At 43.8% G+C, this 18,818-nt stretch overlaps 1 protein-coding gene across 16 annotated transcripts in view; it reads left to right on the top strand.

The window, feature by feature from the left end:
• Positions 1–18,818, top strand: part of ARHGAP26 (Rho GTPase activating protein 26) — a 544,325-nt gene that overhangs the window by 509,209 nt on the left and 16,298 nt on the right. For 3 of the 16 annotated variants that reach the window (XM_064277617.1, XM_064277648.1, XM_064277653.1), the window contains 4 exons: positions 3,062–3,172; positions 3,308–3,337; positions 9,489–9,580; positions 18,298–18,417. In XM_064277617.1, coding sequence (XP_064133687.1) covers positions 3,062–3,172; positions 3,308–3,337; positions 9,489–9,580; positions 18,298–18,417 — 353 coding nt within the window. Of the gene's footprint in view, positions 1–3,061; positions 3,338–5,010; positions 5,063–9,488; positions 9,581–12,740; positions 12,868–15,476; positions 18,418–18,818 lie in introns of those variants that run through there. The other 13 variants (XM_064277593.1, XM_064277618.1, XM_064277594.1 and 10 more) reach the window with 11 other exon arrangements.

Genomic DNA, 18,818 nt, shown 5'->3' on the forward strand with positions numbered 1-18,818 from the left:
GCCTACTAGGTCATTATCTAGTTGGGTGGGGTTGTGATGAGAGGACTGAGAGAGCAAGACCTCTCTTACCAGCAGCAACTATGGAAGAAACTAAGAACTGACCAAAAGAAATGAAGCATCACTTCTCCTAGGACTTGACAGAGTCAATTGGGAACAGCAATCAAAGTAATGGTAGAATAACTTATCCCTCAGCCGATGAATCTTACTGTCTTATATTATAGTTGGGGTGTGTGTGTTTAATATGCTCTATCTTGTCAAATAAGTTAAAAGGTCTGGAAGCCAGGGACATTGGTTAGCTGCATTGTATTCCATCCATCATGCTGATCATACTAAAATCTGTACTAAGACCTTATAGGACTGCCCCATGGGGTTTCCAAGGAGTGGCTGGTGGATTCAAACTGGCGACCTTTTGTTTAACAACCAAGCTGTTAACCACCATGCCTCCAGGGATCATACTAGATGCCCAATAACTAGCCTTCAATGGATTAATTGGGGGTGGGGGGAGTCATAGTCTTTTAACTTAATTTCTTCTATTATATGAATTCCATCTGCTATATGAATCTACCAGACAGAAGACTGGAGGCAGGATTGAGAGCATTGAGGCTTTTTTTTGTTTGCTACTGTATTCTATTTTTTCCTTCCAAATGTGACAGGTATCTAAGCACTCATACGAAGGCTTCCAGTGCTGTGGCCAAGTCTGTAAAGAAGCTTGGCACAACCTAGAGGAACAGAGCAAGTCCTGCTACCCCACAGGTAGTACAATGTGGTGGCAAGAGCCCTGAACTAGGAGCCAGAAGATCAGGGTTGTAATCTCGGCTGTGTCACTTATAGGCTGGGTATCCTCAGGCAAGCCTCAGCTTAGCCCAACTTTCCACATCTGTGAAATGAGAATATAGTGCCTATTTCATAGATTTGTTGGTTATGTTAAATGACATTCATTAATTTACTCATTCAACAAGTATTTATTGAATGCCTACCAATTATAGGTGCCATTTTAGGCACTGGAGATACAGCAGTAAATAAAATGGACAAAAGTCCTTGCCCTTAAATCTAGCTCAATTGGCATAACATAAAAAATGGTCTAAATCCTACTTTGGTGAGTAGCATCTAGATTCTTAAAAGCTTGTAAACAACCATCTAAAATACTCCACTGGTCCTACCCCGTCTGGAGCAAGGGAGAATGAAGATAACCAAAGACACAAGGGAAAGATTATTCCAAAGGACTTATGGACAACAACTACTACACCTCCACCAGACTGAGCACAGCAAACCAGATGGTGCCCAGCTATGACCACTGACTGTTCTGACAGGATCACAATAGAGGGTCCCAGATAGAGCTGGAGAAAAATATAGAACAAAATTCTCACTCACAAAAAAAGACCAGACTTACCGGTCTGACAGAAACTGGAGAAACCCTGAGAGTATAGTCCACAGACATCCTTTTAACTCAGTACTGAAGTCACTCATGAGGTTCATCCTTCAGCCAAAGACTAGACAGGCCCATAAAACAAAACGATACTAAATGGGCATACTAGCCCAAGGGCAAGGACGAGAAGGCAGGAGGGGATAGGAAAACTGACAGTGTGGAACCCAAGACTGAGAAGGGAAGACTGTTGACATCTGGTGGGGTTGGCAACCAGTGTCACAAAACTATGTGTATTAGTTGTTTAATGAGAAACTAATTTGCTCTGTCAACCTTCATCTAAAGTACAGCTTAAAAAAAAAAAAAAAATCCCTGCCCGTATGGGGCTTATATTTAAGAAATTTGCACATAATGATTTTTAATAAATGTTCAATTGAATTAATCTGAGGATATCTGATGAACTTGCTTGATGGGCTTTTACTGTATATTTTCATAAGTATGTTACTGCCATAGGTAGTAATGGCCATAATTGGGTCTCATGTCTGAATCGGCATAATCCTAGGGATATCCCATTAAGTAGGATGTTTATGTGTTCTTGGTAAATCCCACTGTATTTAGAAAGCCTGCTGCCCTTGAATTGGATGGCTGTCATTTTTACCTCTATAAAGTGCTTGGCTCGAATAAGCCCGCAGTCTGTTGTGGTTCATGGACTGCAGATTGTGTTGTGGGTGAATGGTTTCCACGTTTTCTCAGCCATTGGTATTAGCAGTATCTGTGACTTAATGTGATTTTACAGGGTTGCTAAGGTGTTTGCTTGTTTCTGTAATTTGTGGAAATAAGTCAAAGGCTAGCATGACCCATTAAGATCCACAAACCATGTATTAGTAATTTCAACGTCTCCTCTCCAAACTTTTGATCAGCCACTCATCAAAGAACAATGCAGACAGATTTAAGGGTTCAGTTCCTCATTTCTTTTTTCCTCCCCCTGAGGCTTTCTTCTTCAGTATTAAAATGGCCAAACTCCACGCAAGGAGAAGGGCAGGCCTGGAAATCAGACCTTAGGAGAACAGCACAACACCCTGCCTGTCAGTGCATCCTGTCTCCTGAGAGGCATGGACCCATACCCACCCTCCAGTCGTGATCATCTTTCTAATGCAGTACTTTGGGTCTTAAATGGCACCAAGCCCATTTAGTTAAGAATGTAAACAGGAAATTGTTTTCTGGCCGAATGGCCTTTGTGGCCTAGAAAAAAATGGTCATTTTTGCTGAAACACTACTTTAAAAAAAAACTCATAAAACAGTAGAAACGGAAGGCTCATTATATAAGCTAGCCCAGCTTGAGAATGGAGGCTGGCGGTATGATATGAATGTAGGAGCTAATGCACATGGTCTTGGCATTTTAGCTGATGGCCAGATGCACAGCTGACATGCCAGAAGGAGCTCGGATCACCTAGAAAGCTGTTGTTCTGCAGGGCAAAGAGACATGTTCATGCTCCAAGGAACTGGAGAACAGGCATTACTTGGAAGGCATGGAGGTTTAGTCTGGAGAAATATGACTTGGCACTGACCACAAGTCCCTGAGTCTCAGTGCTTGTCCAAGTGGCTCCAGCTTTCCATCATTGGCTTCCATGAACCTCCTGTGCTACCATCATGGTCTCCCTCCGTGCTGATGAGTTTTTTGGTTGTTATGTCTTGCAGCCCCCCGAATCCAAGCCCAACATCACCCCTCTCGCCATCTTGGCCCATGTTCTCGGCGCCATCCAGCCCTATGCCCACCTCATCCACGTCCAGCGACTCATCCCCCATCAGGTCTGTTGCAGGGTTTGTTTGGTTTTCTGTTGCTGCTGTTGTTCTCTCATTTGCTTGGTCCTCTCTTCATGCAGTGTTCAGCCTCCTCGTCAGCTTTGTTCCCTGCCATCCAAACCTGAACTTGCTTTTTGACAGGCCAGAAGAAGAGGTTCATGAAGACTCCAGGTAAAATCATGGATGACAACGAGTTCATTCCCATTTATTGAAAGCCCATCAGGGACAACTGGGGGCTGGCCTCTGCTCGCCTGTGGGTCTACCCTTTCTAACAAAAGCCAGGAAGCACTATTTGCATGGACCAGCATGGCAATTTTTATGCCCTTCTTCACTTTGCTCAAGTTCCTGGATTAATCCAAGGCACCTGGAGTTTGGGGGAAAGAGCCCCTGCTCCTGAATAAGGTTCCTGCTTTGGTCACTCTTTAGTCATTTGGGTTCTCTCTGTGCTTTGGTATAAGATAATATAAGAGGGAACTGTTGACACACATACTTGGCCTTTTCTTCTCTCATTTTTATCTGGCCACATTTATTTGTGGAGTTGGGCCATTGGCCATGAGCACTGACAACTAGTTGCTTAGACCAGACCCACTGGGAGAAAGACAAGACACAGAGTAAGGCATCAAGATATGAAATGGTTTCTTTTTAAGCTGTTCATGGTTTATGGTTCCTTGCCCTCTGTATACTCCCAGGAATCATCAGCACTCCCAACCTGCCCCTGTCTCTGTGTGTTAGAGCCCTCAGCTCTCATTGGGACAGGCAGCACCTCTTCCTGAGGGTGAGCAGCTTGACCTAGTTCCTCTCCCCAAGGACCATGCCATAGTTTTTTCTGCTTTTATGGCTTCCTGACCTGAAAGCCACAATTCTCTGCAATTGAGCTCTTGGGAGAAAAGAAACTGCTTAAATCTAGGAGAGGAATTAATAGAGTCTACAGAATCCCCTTGCTGTGTAGGGCCCAAGCATGTGTGTCTCTTGAACTTACTCTCTGCTTTTAGACAACCAAAATGTGGAGCCAGTTATAAGCATGATGTGCATCTTGGGCCCTGGAAGTATTTTGTCTTCCGTTTTTTTTTTTTTTTTCCACAGCTGATTTTTTTCCTAAGGGGTGGCTTGAGCAGAGAGGCTTAAATAATTTATAAAGCTGAGTCTCAATTTTAAAAAAAGAAAACCCCATGCTATTTATACATACCTGTTAACCCACTGCCATCGAGTCTATTCTGACTCATAGCGACCCTATAGGACAGAGTAGAACTGCCCCGTAGGGTTTCCAAGGAGTGGTTGGTTGATTGGGACTGCAACTTTTTGGTTAGCAGCCATAGCTCTTAACAACTGCACTACCAGGGCTCCATTTATATATACAAATGATATTTAGTAATATATGCATCTGTATATAATAACATAATAATTTGTACATAATGATGCATTTGTTATTTTATTCTTCTCAAGGTACTTTGATATCCATCATTTCATTCTACTCTCAGGTGGGAATGAGAGGAGAAATGGTTTGAACCCTGTTATAGAAAAAGGAAACCGAGGCACAGAGAGGCAACTGATGCACGGTCCCATGACTAAATGAGAGCAAATCTACAGTTCAGGACTTCTTTCCCTCACCCCACACTCTTTCCTCTGAACGTATAAGTAGCCACAACTTTAAGTTCCCATGCAACTCCCAGCTTGAGAGCCTGGCCTGGTCTTCTAGGTCTGATATAGCTTTCTACCTAGCTTTTTCTGGGAAGACAGGAGAGATAGCTTTTCAATATATTCTTTTTTTCCTTCACCCTGGGAATAAGATAAAAATTCTGATCGTATTTTCCTGACATTCAGATTATTTCCTTATTATTTCACAGACATATCCCAGGCACTTGGAGAGACATTAACTTTATGGGATACCAGAATATGGTATGGATTGTTCTGGTTAAATCTTTGATTACCCCATGAGGGCCTGAATCAGAGCAAATTGTAATGCCCAGAGTCTATCACCTCCCAGAATGCCTCACTCACTCATAAGAGAGACTTAGGTATTAGGAGAATATGTATTTTTCATTTTCATGTAAAGGAAGTAAAATCTTCAGGGCATTGGCCCTTTGAACAAAATGGGTTTGGAAACTCAGGGCAGTGGAATTATTCAACTAACAAACTGCAATATACTCTCTCCATTAAGAGTTTTCATTTTTTGTGTGTCTCTGAGCTTTGGGGCCTGGTTGCTTGTAAAGTGTCTCCACCTCTGTACTCCCATCTTCCAGAGTATGTCCAGATTGACAGAGGACAGTGGCTATAGAATCTGCCCACCTGGTGTGTTTGGGTTCATGGTTATTCAATATTGCCCCTCTGGCCACTGTTAGAATAGCACTGTTTGGATTTTGATATTTCAGAGCCCTTTAGGAAGCCACCATTTTGAAATAGCCAAGGCAGAGTGGAGTCTTGGTATCGGCTGCCACTGAGCTAAGTGTGGGTGCCAAGGAGAGCTCAAAGTGGGACACTGCTGGGGAGGTGGCCCATCTGAGGAACAGAGAGGACTAGAATCCCCTAACTGCTATTGTAGTATACAGCCAAGAGGTAAACCCAGAGGTGGGGCATACATATTCAGGTCCAATGAAGCCTTCCCCTAAAGTGACATGAAACTTCAGATTTTCTTCCTTAGGCAGAGCTTTTGAAAAATAGTTAATTAGACCTAAGTAATGGTCCTATCAAAAAAAAATAATTATTATTTTTTTTAATGGTCCTATGAACTCTGGAAATGGCTTTTTCTCCCCGCTTGGAACCATTTTTAATGCTTGTTAGTTCAAGTTCAGGAACGAAGATACCTTTTACAGCTCAGCAGGAAAGGGAACTGTGGGAGCATTGACTTCATATTTCTCTTGCCCGTTACTTGCACCCCCAGAAAAGCTCCATGCCTCAGACCCCATTACTTGCATCTGCGCAGGGGCCACAGCAATTCGTGCCTAAATGGTCAAGCTGTTGCCACCTACCAATGTAGCCGGTCCTGCCCCTGCCATGCTGTACAGTGGTGAAGTGGAGTGTCATTTTGCAAGGCTTGCAAGGTCATTTGAGGGAAACTCCTCTGAGTACTTTCCTGGCCTCATGCCATGCTCAGAGGCAAAAAGTAAAAATGAAACACCAGAAGGATCCAAACTCGTTCATGCCCTTGAAGGCCCAGCTGAGGTCTGAAGGGTGCTGTGGCAAGAGCAGCCAAAACCACCCCAAGCTCTCTGTGCCCCATGCTGAGCTGCAATGGGGAGAATAAGGGGACTCAGGGGCCAGAGAACCAAGGATGCTTGGTGGGGATTTTTTTTTTTTAAATCACAGCCAAAACCTATCAAAAACCTCTCTGCCGACAGGATCTTTCTGTTTAGTAGGAACACTACCTAACGCAAACTGATCAAGGCTGTTGAGAAGGGGTTATGGCATCGGAACACATGACTTTTTGGGCCAACAAACTTTTAGAAAGATAAAACTTTCCCCTTGGTAGGGCTGCCAGATTTAGCAAATAAAGATACAGGATGCCCAGTTAAATTTGAATTGTACATAAAAATTTTTTTTTTTTTTAGTGTAAGTATGTCCCGTGCAATGTTTGGACATACAAACATTGCATGGGGTGTACTTACAGCTAAAAAATTATTCATTGTTAATCTGAAATTCAAAATTTAACCGGGTGTTCTGTGGTTTTATCTGGCAAGCTACTCCTAGGGAGCAGGAGTGGTCCTTTTTAAAAGCATCACTTTTGCATCATCCCTCTCATTTTTGGGTGGGGAGAGGTCTCAGGAGAAAAGACCCTCTCATAAGTGGTTAGTCACCTGTTGAGAGAAAAGCCAGATACTCCCCTGATCTTTTTGTTTTTAATGCAGTGTTTTATTGTCACTTCATTATTTGATACCAAAAGCCTAATACTAGTGGAAAGTTACTCCTTTTAAAAGATAACCTTGGGCACCTGAAACCATTCCCTTTACTTTCTGCCTGCCAGATACCCCAACTGTTTTCACTGGCTTGCCCCTGATTTGTCCCGTTACCTTTATTTAATGAGGTTAATAAATAACCTCTACAAAAATCCAGCCCAAGGAACCTGGCCTCAGATGTTTCCATCACTTTTCAGTTCCCCTGCCCTGGTCTCTTTGCTCTTTTCCCACCTGTCTGCCCTGTCCTCAAGGAGCAGTAACCCATGAAACCTGGTCTCTAAGACCCTAGCTAGTATGGACTAGATTCTCCTTCAGCCTTCAATGTCATAACAGACCCAGTCACCTGTCAGTATGGTTTCTCTGCTGTTTTAGCACATTTCACAACCAGCTTACTCCTCACAGCTCCCCACCTCCTCAAAAAAAAAAAACTGTTTTATGTTTTATTCCTCCCTGGAAAGTTGTACAGTGGACGTTTGGCCCTTGCTGGCCAGCACATGGATGTGGTCTCGTTAGATCACAGAATGCACCGCTTGCCATGAACTTTATTCTGACTTTAACGATCTTTAGATAAGAAGTGATCTTTTCCAGTTGGAGTTGATGAAGTTTCAAGGCTCTTTTTCCTGCCCATCGTTCCTAGCAGCCCCACTTCATTTTTTCCCACCAGGCCCTCACCTCTTGGCTACTAGAAAGCCAGGGAGAACAATAGTAAACTGCCCTGGCAACAAATTCTGGATAAGCCTTTCTCCTGATCATCCTACTCAGCAAACTTTTTAGATCCTTTTTCCTTCAATTTTCATGGAGCCAAGACTGGAAATTTTAGGTCCCTGGCCCTGGTATAGGTTCCTGTCTACCCATGAGGGCTCTTTTCTAAAGAGAAGCTCAACTTGGTGATGCCAAGAAATAGCAGTTCCGTAGTGCCCCATGATGCCTGCCCCGACTGCTCTGTGTGGATTCACCTGAGACCAGACCAAGCCTCAGTTTCATCTCATTTTGGCCACTAGAAATTAATGCTCCACGGGAGGTTTTGCGTCCTTGGCTGTTTGAGTCTCTCCATTAGCCAAAAGAAGATAAAGTTAATAATATATATCCCTTGAATAACTTCCTAGCCCACAGAATTTACTGGTGTTTTTGTTTATTCTGCCCTTAAAGCCATACATGTACTTTCCCAGATGGCTTAGGGGAAGGGGAAGATCAATTTTGATAAATCAAGGGCCAGCTTTTGAGAGTTGAATTTCATTTTTCTTACAACTCTTGAGATGTAGATTGTTAGGAACTAGTTGGATACCAAAGCAAAAATTGGCAGAAGGTAACACAATTTACCAGCTCTTACAAATTACTCTCTAGAACCTGAATTAGCAAAGTGTAGACTGTTGATCAAATCCAGCCCAATGCCTATTTTTTATAAAGTTTCATTGGAACACAGCCACACTAATTTGTTTACATGTTGTCTATGGCTGTTTTTGTGCTACAGTGCAGAGTTGAGTAGTCATGACAGAGACCATATGGCTGTATAGTCTAAACTATTTACTACCTAGCCCTTTACAGAAAAGATTTGTTAACCCCTGCTCAGGAACAATGGTTCTCAACCCTGGTTGCACATTAGAATCACTTGGGGAGCTTTTTAAAAATACTGATGCATACCTATATTTATATCTGGAAGTCAGGACAGAACCCAGATATCTGTATATATTTTTTTAAAGCTCCCCACAATGAGCAGGGTTGCTACCACTCACTGGGTATGAGAGGGGAAAAAAAAAAATGCATGTTCTCCCCTCTCCCATCTTCTTCCCCCTCAGCACACAAACACCCAAGTGCCTGCACACACACATGTGCAAGGCGTACACACACACCCGTATTACCCACCCTGCGCTGGGGTCAGGGAGTTCCAGCTCTAAAATCCTGCTTCACCAATAAGATCCAGCCCAATTAGAAACCATTACTATCTGGGAGCGCTAATGTCAGCCTGTGGCCTAGAGCTGAAGCCTGGCTTTGCTGGAGTTTCTCCTTTTTGATTCACCATGCATTGCCAACTTTCAGCAGACTCTTTCGGGAATGTTCTCTAGAGCAGTTTGGAAGTTCTTTCCTGCCCTGGCCTCTCTCCTTCCAAGGTATCCCACGTCCAAAAGTGGGGCTCAGCCTGCCCACCGCTTTACTGTTGTAGCTCCTAGGTAATGTTTTAACATGGCACAAGGTGACCCTGCAAGAAGCGTGTTCTCTCAGAGCTTACGGCCTTTCTCTGAGTATTTCTCATTTTTCTCCTGTGACCTTTGCAACTTTTCTACCTCATGTTTTGCCATCTGGCTACTTTGTCAGGCTTTTCCCATGAGCGAGAACTAGGTGGTTTGAAGGGAAAGGGAAGAAGAAAGATTAAACGTCTGAGGCTTTCAGAGGGTTTAGAAAAAAATGCTCAATAAACTCCTGTTTTCACACAGCACACCATTCCGGAAGGCAAAAGCCTTGTACGCCTGCAAAGCCGAGCATGACTCTGAGCTCTCGTTCACAGCAGGCACGGTCTTCGATAATGGTGAGTTTCTCATGCCCTCACAGAGATATGGGGGGAGGAGGGGTAAATAAATTAAATGGCCTTTCCAAAGCTCCTGGCTAGAGGAAAACTGAAGAGAACAGGTAAGACCCAACAAGAGTATTGGTATGTTATCTGTTTATGTGGCTTTTCCCCCAAAGTAAGAGAGCAGTAGCAGGACTTGGGAGGCATTTCCAAGAATGGGTAGGTGAAACTCAGCCTCTTTGCTCTGAGAGAGGCAGACTCACTGAGTGGTTGTGAGCAATAAATGAGAGGGTGCTTGCAAGGGACTCGGCCCAGCACCTGGCAGTGGCTTTGTGAATCTGGGTCCTGGACAGAGGGTAGGAGACAAGGGAGTGGGAGCAAAGATGCTAAAGTGTCAGAAGCCCACATTCTGGACTTGAGGCCACATGTTCTGGGTCTTTTTCCTCTTGGGCTCAGTGGCATGTACTGTCTGCACAGCACGGTGGGTAGATTTTCAAGATGGTAGGGCATTTAGTGAGCTCCAGGGTGAATCAGTGATAGAATTCTTGCCTCTCACGTGGGAGACCCAGGTTTGATTTCTGGCCAGTGTGCCTCGTGCACAGTTACCACCCATTTGTCAGTGGAGGCTTGCATGCTGCCGTTATGCTGAACAGGTTTTCAGCGGAGCTTTCAGACTAAGACAGATTAGGAAGAAAGGCCTGGCAGTCTACTTCCAAAAATCAGCCAGTGAAGACCCTATGGATCACAGTCCGCAGCAGATCATGGGGATAATGCAGGACTAGGTGGTGTTTTGTTCCAGTCACCACGCATGGGATCACCATGAGTCGGGGACTGACTGGACAGCAGCTGGCAGCAGTAACAACAACAGGGGCAGGAAGCCCCGCTTGTGTCCCTGCTATTACTCCCTTTGACTTTTGGGAATGTGAAGTAGACCAGTCAAACCACCCACTGGCCACCACCTGTCCTGCTTAGGTATCCTGGTGTGAAAATGACGCATGCCACTTGCCTCGTAGAACTGGAGACTAGTACTTTATGCATCATTTTCTTTTCTTTTTTTTCCCTAAAAACAAATATTTTTTATGTGAGAATTGATGCCATAATTTTTCATAACTTCCTAACTTTGCATTTACCTAAGAGAAAAATCACAATTTCTGTTATAGCCGAGTTTTCCACAGATGATGTTCTCCTTTGAGAGTCATCTCCCTGAATCCCTGGGCAGAAGCGTCTGTTTTGTTTTGCCATATTTTGTTTTGCTCAAAGGAGGAAGCAAAAGCAGCTGCCTAGTTTCAGGAACCAGACATTTTCTCTGGCTGCCTCCGCAGCCCCAGGTGGGGTAGAAACAGAGTTCCCCTGGCAGGGGTTGAGTGCGCTGCCTAAGCACTTTCCACCCCACCTTTGCAGCTTCACTGTGGCCTAGACCACACCTCCTCCTGCCTACACCTTACGGTGACTGAGACCCGGAAATACAGGGCAGAAGGCCCCACACAGCACGGGAGACCCTGAGCTCTAAATCAGGCCACATCAGTGCAAATCCTGGCTTGACCACTTGCTCCTGTGTGATCTTGAGCAGTGACTTAACCTCTCTGTGCCTCAGCTCACTTCCTGTTATATCAAGATAATAATAGTACCTCGAAAAATCTAGTCAGTGTCTAATCCCTAAAATCTACAAGATACTGCAAAACCTCAACAACAGAAAGACAAATAACCTAATTAAAAAATGGGCAAAGGATGGAAACAACCAAGGTGCCCATCAGCAGATGAATGGATAAACACATTATGGTATATTCACACAATGGAATACTATACAGCGATAAAGAACAGTGATGATTCTGTGAAACATCTCATAACGTGGAGGAGTCTGGAAAGCATTATGCTAAGTGAAATTAGTCAGTTGTAAAACGACAAATATTGTATGAGACCATTATTATAAGAACTCAAGAAAAGGTTGAAACACAGAAGAAAACATTCTCTGATGGTTACGAGAGTGGGGAGGGAGGGAAAGGGGTATTCACTAACTAGATAGTAGACAAGAATTATTTTAGGTGAAGGGAAGGACAACACACAGTACGGGGGAAATCAGCACAACTGGGCTAAACCAAAAGCTAAGAAGCTTCCTGAGTACAGCCAAACTCTTTGAGGGATAGAGTAGCAGGGGCAGAGATCTGGGGACTGTGGTTTCAGGAGACATCTAGATCAGTTGGCATAACAAAATTTATTAAAATGCTCTGCATCCCACTTTGGTGAGTGATGTCTAGGGTCTTAAAAGCTAGCAAGCAGCCATCTAAGATGCATCAATTGGTCTCAGCTCACCTGGAGCAAAGGAACATGAAGAACACCAAAGACACAAGGAAGATATGAGCCCAAGAGACAGAAAGGGCCACATAAGCCAGAGACTTCATCAGCCTGAGACCAGAAGAACTAGATGGTACCCAGCTACCACCAATGACTGCCCTGACAGGGAACACAACAAAGAATCCATGATGGAGCAGGAGAGGAGTAGAATGCAGACCTCAAATTCTGGTAAAAAGACCAGACTTAATGGTCTGACTGAGGTCATGGCCCCCAGACTCTCCATTAGCCCAAAACTAAAACCATTCCTGAAGCCAACTCTCCAGACAAAGATTAGACTGGATTATGAGACATAAAATGATACTGGTAAGGAGTGTGCTTCTTAGCTCAGGTAGACACATGAGACTATGTGGACAGCTCCTGTCTGGAGGCAAGATGAGAAAGCAGAGGGGGACAGGAGCTGGTTGAATGGACACAGAAAATACAGGGGAGAGAGGAGTGTGCTGTCACATTGTAGGGAGAGCAACTAGGGTCACATAACAATGTGTGTGTAAGTTTTTGTATGAGAAACTGACTTGAATTGCAAACTTTTACTTAAAGCACAATAAAAAAAAATACCTACTTTATAGGTATTGTGAGAAAAAGTTGAAATGAAGCACATCACATGTTTAGAAAGACACTCAATACATGTTAAGCATTTGGAATGTTAATTATTGTTACTGTTGTTATCCTCATCGTGAAGGCCATGTTACAAAAAGACCCCGATGCTCTCAAAGTTCACAGTGATTGTTTTTAATCTTCAGCTGTTACGACCCAGGCCTGGCTCTGCTGAGTAGCAGGCCTCTCCTAGGTGCTGCACATTGACTTCCTGGGTCCTGGTTATCTGCAGGGTCCTCACTTTCTAAGTCACAGGACATATGGTCTCCTGGGGTCCAGCCCTTGACTACATCCACATCAAAAGGGACTGCCACCTTCTCTGCCCAGCCCTGAAGTCAGCATGGCAGGATATTTATCAGGTATGAGTGGCCAGAATGAGCAGCAGGCGCAGAGCATCTGAGGGAATTCCCAGCTCATACTCTGCCCTGGGCCTTCTGGGCCAGCTGGGGTAGGGGACTGCAAGTGGCCTGCTGGCCCTGTGTCTACTTTTATGGTTCTCAAAAGCCAAAGCACTGTCCTTGAAACTTTGCTCCAGTAACTTTCATTTGTGCCCTTTAGGAATGAAAGCACGCAAACAGCCAGCCCAGGTACCTCTCCTGTTAGCACACAGGCAGGTGCATGGGTCAGCTGAAGGCTGTCCAAAGCCCTGTAATTGTCCTTGCATAGACCCAGGTGGCCATCACAGCCCAGCTGTAAACATGGCCCATCTTTTGTAGCAGACAAGCCAACCTGAGTGGACCCACATTGCAGGGCTTCTGTGTCCTGCTCTGCCAGCAGGGGGTGGGCTTCCACCTATGAATGAGCAAGATTTGAGAGATCCCCAGGTTTACAGGCAAATCCAGAATTGAAAGGTCTGTTCCTCCAAGTCCCAGTTCACTGCTAGCATAGGCAAAAAGTTCCACCACGTTCCCACCTGATACTCTCTCTGATAACACAAAGGACCCCGACTCGGGGGCAGAGCTGGTTTAAATGATCAAAAGGTGTGTGTGTGCATGTGTGTCTTTCCTGTGACTCCTTTTCTTGAGTGCAGCCTTCTTCCATTTTTAAACAGCTTTATTGAGATACAATTCAGGTACCATTTAATTTGCTCATTTGAAGTATACAGTTCAGTGGTTTCTCATATATCCAGAGTTGTACAGCCATCACCATAATTAATTTTAGAACATTTTTATCAAGAGAAACCACATAGCTTTTAGCACTCACCCTACATCTCCTGCCAAACCTTCTCCACCCAGCCCTAAAAAAACGAAACCTGTTGCCATCGAGTCAATTCAGACTCATAGCAACCATCCAGCCCTAAAAAAAAAAAAAAAAAGTAACCACTAATCCATCTTCTGTTTCCATAGATTTGCCTATTGTAGACAATTTTTATAAATGGAATCATACAAAGTCTGGTCTTTGTGACTGACTTCTTTCACTTAGCATAATGTTTTCAAGGTTCATCTATGTTGTAATATGTATCAGTACTTTATTCTTATTTTTTTTGCTGGATAATATTCCATTGTACAGCTTACTACACTTTGTTTATCCATTCCTTAGTTGATGGACATTCAGGTTTGTTCCAGTTTGGGGCTATTATGAATGATACTGCTGTCAACATTTCTGTACAAGTGTTTGTGTGGACGTATGTTTTTATTTCTCTTGAGCATGTACCTGATAATATAGACTTGTTGGGTCATATGGGTCAACCTTTTGAGGAACCACTGAATCGTTTTCCAAAGCACCATTTTACATTGCTAACATCTTCCTTTTTTTTATTTTAGTAAATAAATATGTAACAAATTATTTGTCATTTCCACAACCTTCACATGTACAATTCAATGACATTAGTTATGTTTATCAGCCATTACCATCATACATTTCATAATTTTTCCATCTCCCTTTACAGAAGCTCAATGTCCGCTAAGCAGTAAGTCCCATTTTCCTCTCCCTCCCATCCGCCCCGGTAACCACTAATAAAATTTGGTCTCTAGACGCTTGCCCATTATAGATATTTCATGTAAATGGAGTCATACAATATTTTTCCCTTTGGGACTGACTTATTCCAACTTTTTCCATTTTTAGGAGACCTGGTGTTGCAGCATTTAACCATTCAGCTGCTAACCAAAAGGTTAGCGGTTCGAATCCACAGGTGCGCCTTAGAAACCCTATGAGGCAGTTCTACTCTGTCATATAAGGTCACTATGAGTCGGATTGACTAGATGGCAATGGGTTTTAATGGTTTTCCCATTTCTAAGCCTCCTTTTTAAAGTAGTTTAAAAAGAAAAAAAAAAAAGATACCTTGAAGATTTTTAACTCTCAATTCCTTTCCTTCCCAGCGGGGTGCTTTGCCTAGCAGTTTCTATGACTACCCCCACCCACAACTTGGCAGTCATCATAAATCCTACAATAAGTGAGAATAGGACAGAAACTTGGTTTAACAAGTCAGAGGCCTTACCTAAGCCTTCCTGTGGTCTTCTGGGAGTCAGTGGCAGAGTTCACTGACATTAGTTTGTTTTTAACCAGCAATGCCAGTGACCTTTCTCGTTCCCTGAAGAGCAAAAGGCCAAATTAAACCAAGAAAAAAGGAAAAAAAAAAACCAAACCGCTCAGTTTGGGCTGAGCACCAGTTGAAGATGTATTGAAGGAAATGTTAATCCACTCTCCAGGTTGGTATGGCTGATAATATTTCATTACAGACTATTTTTAGAGGAAAATGCTACATAGACCCTATTTTCCCCCATCCCTTTAACTGTATAGGAGAAATGAAGCACTAGAGAGAGAAAAAATATATTAACATTTTAGGCAGGGAGATCTTTTTCCTTGTTCTATCTCTTTTGTTTTACTACTAGAGATATTAAAAAAAAATTTTTTTTTTTAGGTAAGAGTTATTTAAGCTGGGTACTTAGTAGTTGTTAGGTTAAATCAGCAGACCAGTCTAAATAAAGTTTCCTGATGACAGGTTTAGAGAGTGTGTGTTCTTTTTCAGGATCAAGAAGAATGAATAAGGATGAGGAAGAGGGAGAGGCACATCAAGGGGAAAGTCTATTGTTTCTTAATGATTAATCTCTAAGCCTTTGGATTCCAAGGGGCCTGTGCTGTGACTGGGCAGCTGCTCGGGCACTTCGTGGACTTTGTGCAGTGGGGAATGGATGTGCAATACTGGGAAAAAACTCCAGTGTCAGCCCTTGACAGTCTACTAGGAAACTGTCTCCTTCACCTCAAGCACCTCAGACAGTAACTGGAAAGAGAAATAGCTTGCCTTCTCAGGAACATTAGTCATCTTGAAGCAATGCGATTACTGATATCTGGAAAATTCATGTGGCAGTCCTAAAATTGGGTTCTTGGGATACTTTCATCAATATTTGAGATGAGCAGGACCCAATCACTCCCATGGTGCAGGGCCCAACCTGAGTGAAGGAGCCCTACACCAGGCTTCTTTTACTGATGGATTACATCCTCACCAGGGAGCTACCAAGCTGCCTGGCAGTGGGGTTATGGGAGAGTTACTAGGGCCTCAGTCTCTCAGCCTCTTCAGCTACTCCACTGCCCATCCCCCAAGTCCAGGCCACCTCTCACATGGACATTTCCATAAGCCTCCTAACTGGTCCACTCTTGCCTCCATAGCCCATTGTCTAGACAGCAGCTAGAGTGATCTTTGATAAATATAAATCATATCATGTTATCCTCCTGCTAAAAATACTCCAGCAGCCTCCCCTTGCTCACAGCATTGCTTATGAGACCCTCCATAGTTCAGCTCCTGCCCCTCTGGCCCCCTCTGCCCTCACTCAGTACTTTGCAACCACACAAGACTTCTTTATGTTCTCAAATTGGAGTCTTTTTTGTTTTTTTAACTACCACATGCAGGCCAAATCCAACCCACAGCCTGTTTTTGTAAATAAAGTTTTATTGGAATGCAGCCACCCACATCTTTTTGTTTATCTTTTCGTTTTGGTATTATCTATGGCACTACAACAGCAGAGTTCAGTACAGAGACATATTTGCTATTTTTTAAGAAAACCTTGCAGACCAGTCTTTTAAAATCACATCAGGTTTTTCCCTGTCTTAGTGCCTTTGCAAGGAGCCCTGGTGGTACAACAGTGCTCAGCTGCTAACTGTAAGGTTGGCAGTTTGAACCCACCCAGCACCTCCGAGGGGGAAAGACCTGATGATCTGCTCCCATAAAGACTACAGCCTAGAAAACCCTGTGGAGCAGTTCTGCCCTGTCACTTGAGGTCACTATGAGTTGAAATCAATTAGATGACACCCAACAACAACAGTGCCTTTGCACCTGCTTTACACACTGCCTGGCTGGCCCCTTTTCATGATTTAGGTTTATCTCAAATATCTTCTCCCCACTGACCCCCATCCCTACCCTGGTCAATTCCCTTATCCGCCCCTCCCCCCGCCCCCCCGCTTTGCCATCGAGTGGACTCTGACACGTAACGACACTATAGGACAGAGTAGAACTGCCCCCGTAGGGTTTCCAAGGAGTACCTGGTAGACTCAAACTGCCTTTCTTTTGGTTAGCAGCCTGAGCTCATAACCACTGTGCCAAAAATTATATGTTTATTTATTGATAGGTTGTTCCTCCCTATGAGCAGAATATTGTCTGCTTGTTCTGTGCTATATACAAGGACCTCTGATCGTGTCTGGCACAGGCTAGGTGCTCAGTAAATGTTAGCTAGATGAATAAATATGTTTTAACTACCCCTTCCAGCCAGTGCTTCTTCCTTCTGGGGCAGCTGGCCATTGCAGGTCTTAGTCACACACATTCCTTAACCACAGTGAGCAAAGGCGGAGCATTGGTTGAGTGTGCAGGGGTGTCTGGTGTGTATATGGATACAGCTGAGAGAGAGTGGCTGGCAGGAAGCACACCCATGTCAGCAGCAATTTATATTTATTATCTGCTTGTTGGGCTGGAGAGCAGCCCGGCAGCTCACAGTAACACCGTACGTTTTTATAGAGCACATTTGACACTAGTGCGATTCAGAAGGTTAGACATTGGTGCAGTTCAACCCAGCAAGTACTTACAGAGCATCTTAGATGTTCGGAGCGCTGGGCTGGGCAAAAGCTGTAGTAGTTAAGACCACAGGCTCTGAAATCAGATGCCGTGGGTCAGATCTAACTCTTATCATCTATAGCTGTGTAACGTTGGGCATGCTGCTTAACCTCTCTGAGCCTCAGTTTCTCACCAATAAAATGAGGATAATAGCTCTACCAACCCCACAGTTGTTCTGAGGTTGAAGGGAGGTAATGCATGCAAAGCACTTAGCAAAAAGCCTGTGGCTTAGAATGTATTCAGCATGTATTCGATAATTATTATTCTCAGTGATCTCATGCTCTGGTTAAATAGAAACATAAAATGAGTGAAAAGGGGCTTGGCGTCTAGAGTCATACAAGCTGGGTTCAAACTCTGGTTCTACCATTGTAACTCTCAACAAATTAATTTACCTTTCTGGGTCTTAATATTCTCATTTGTAAAATAGGGCTAATAACAGCACAAACTGGTGTTGCTGTGAATTGGAATCCACTCGATTTACTGGTACTGGTTAGGGTCAAATGAGTGAGTCCATTGAAAGCTCTGAGCACATGGCAGCTTCAGAGTTGGCATCCTCTACATGTTAGCTCCCGTCATTATAATTCATGAGGCAGTGGGAGCATCAAAAGTTGTTGAGCTGGGGAGAGCTATCATACAAACTAAAATACACAAAAAAACTAGTTAGGGAAGCAAAGCTTGACATATTTGGGCAACGTTAATAAATAGTGCCCATGGGCTGCCACAATAATGAACAAATCTGTCTTGGAAGAAGCACAACCAGAATGCTCCTTAGAAGCAAAGATGACAAGACTGCGTCTCACATACTTCGGACATGTTATCAGAAGGGACCAGGCCCTGGAGAAGGACATCACGCTTGGTAAAGTACAGGGTGAGCAAAAAAGAGGAAGCCCCTCAAAGAGATGGATTGACACAGTGGCTACCACAACGGGCTCAAACATAGCAAGGATTGTGAGGGTGGCACAGGATGGGACAGTGTTTCATTCTACTGTTCATGGGGTTGCTGTGAGCCTAAACTGACTCGACAGCACCTAAAAAACACAACAGTAGTGCCTGTGAATAATATGTGGAATGTGCTGTGAGCACATTCATAGCACATGGGGGTGGATTGGAGAGCCTTGGTAATTACAGAACAAAGTAGAACTGCCCCATAGAGTTTCCTAGGCTGTAAACTTTATGGAAGCAGACTGCCACATCTTTCTCACGCCGAGTAGCTGACAGGTTCAAATGCCAACATTTTGGTTAGCAGCCGAGCACTTAACCACTATACCA

Source organism: Loxodonta africana, chromosome 2 (assembly GCF_030014295.1).
Source record: "Loxodonta africana isolate mLoxAfr1 chromosome 2, mLoxAfr1.hap2, whole genome shotgun sequence".
In the NCBI taxonomy this organism is placed as follows: Eukaryota; Metazoa; Chordata; class Mammalia; order Proboscidea; family Elephantidae; genus Loxodonta; species Loxodonta africana.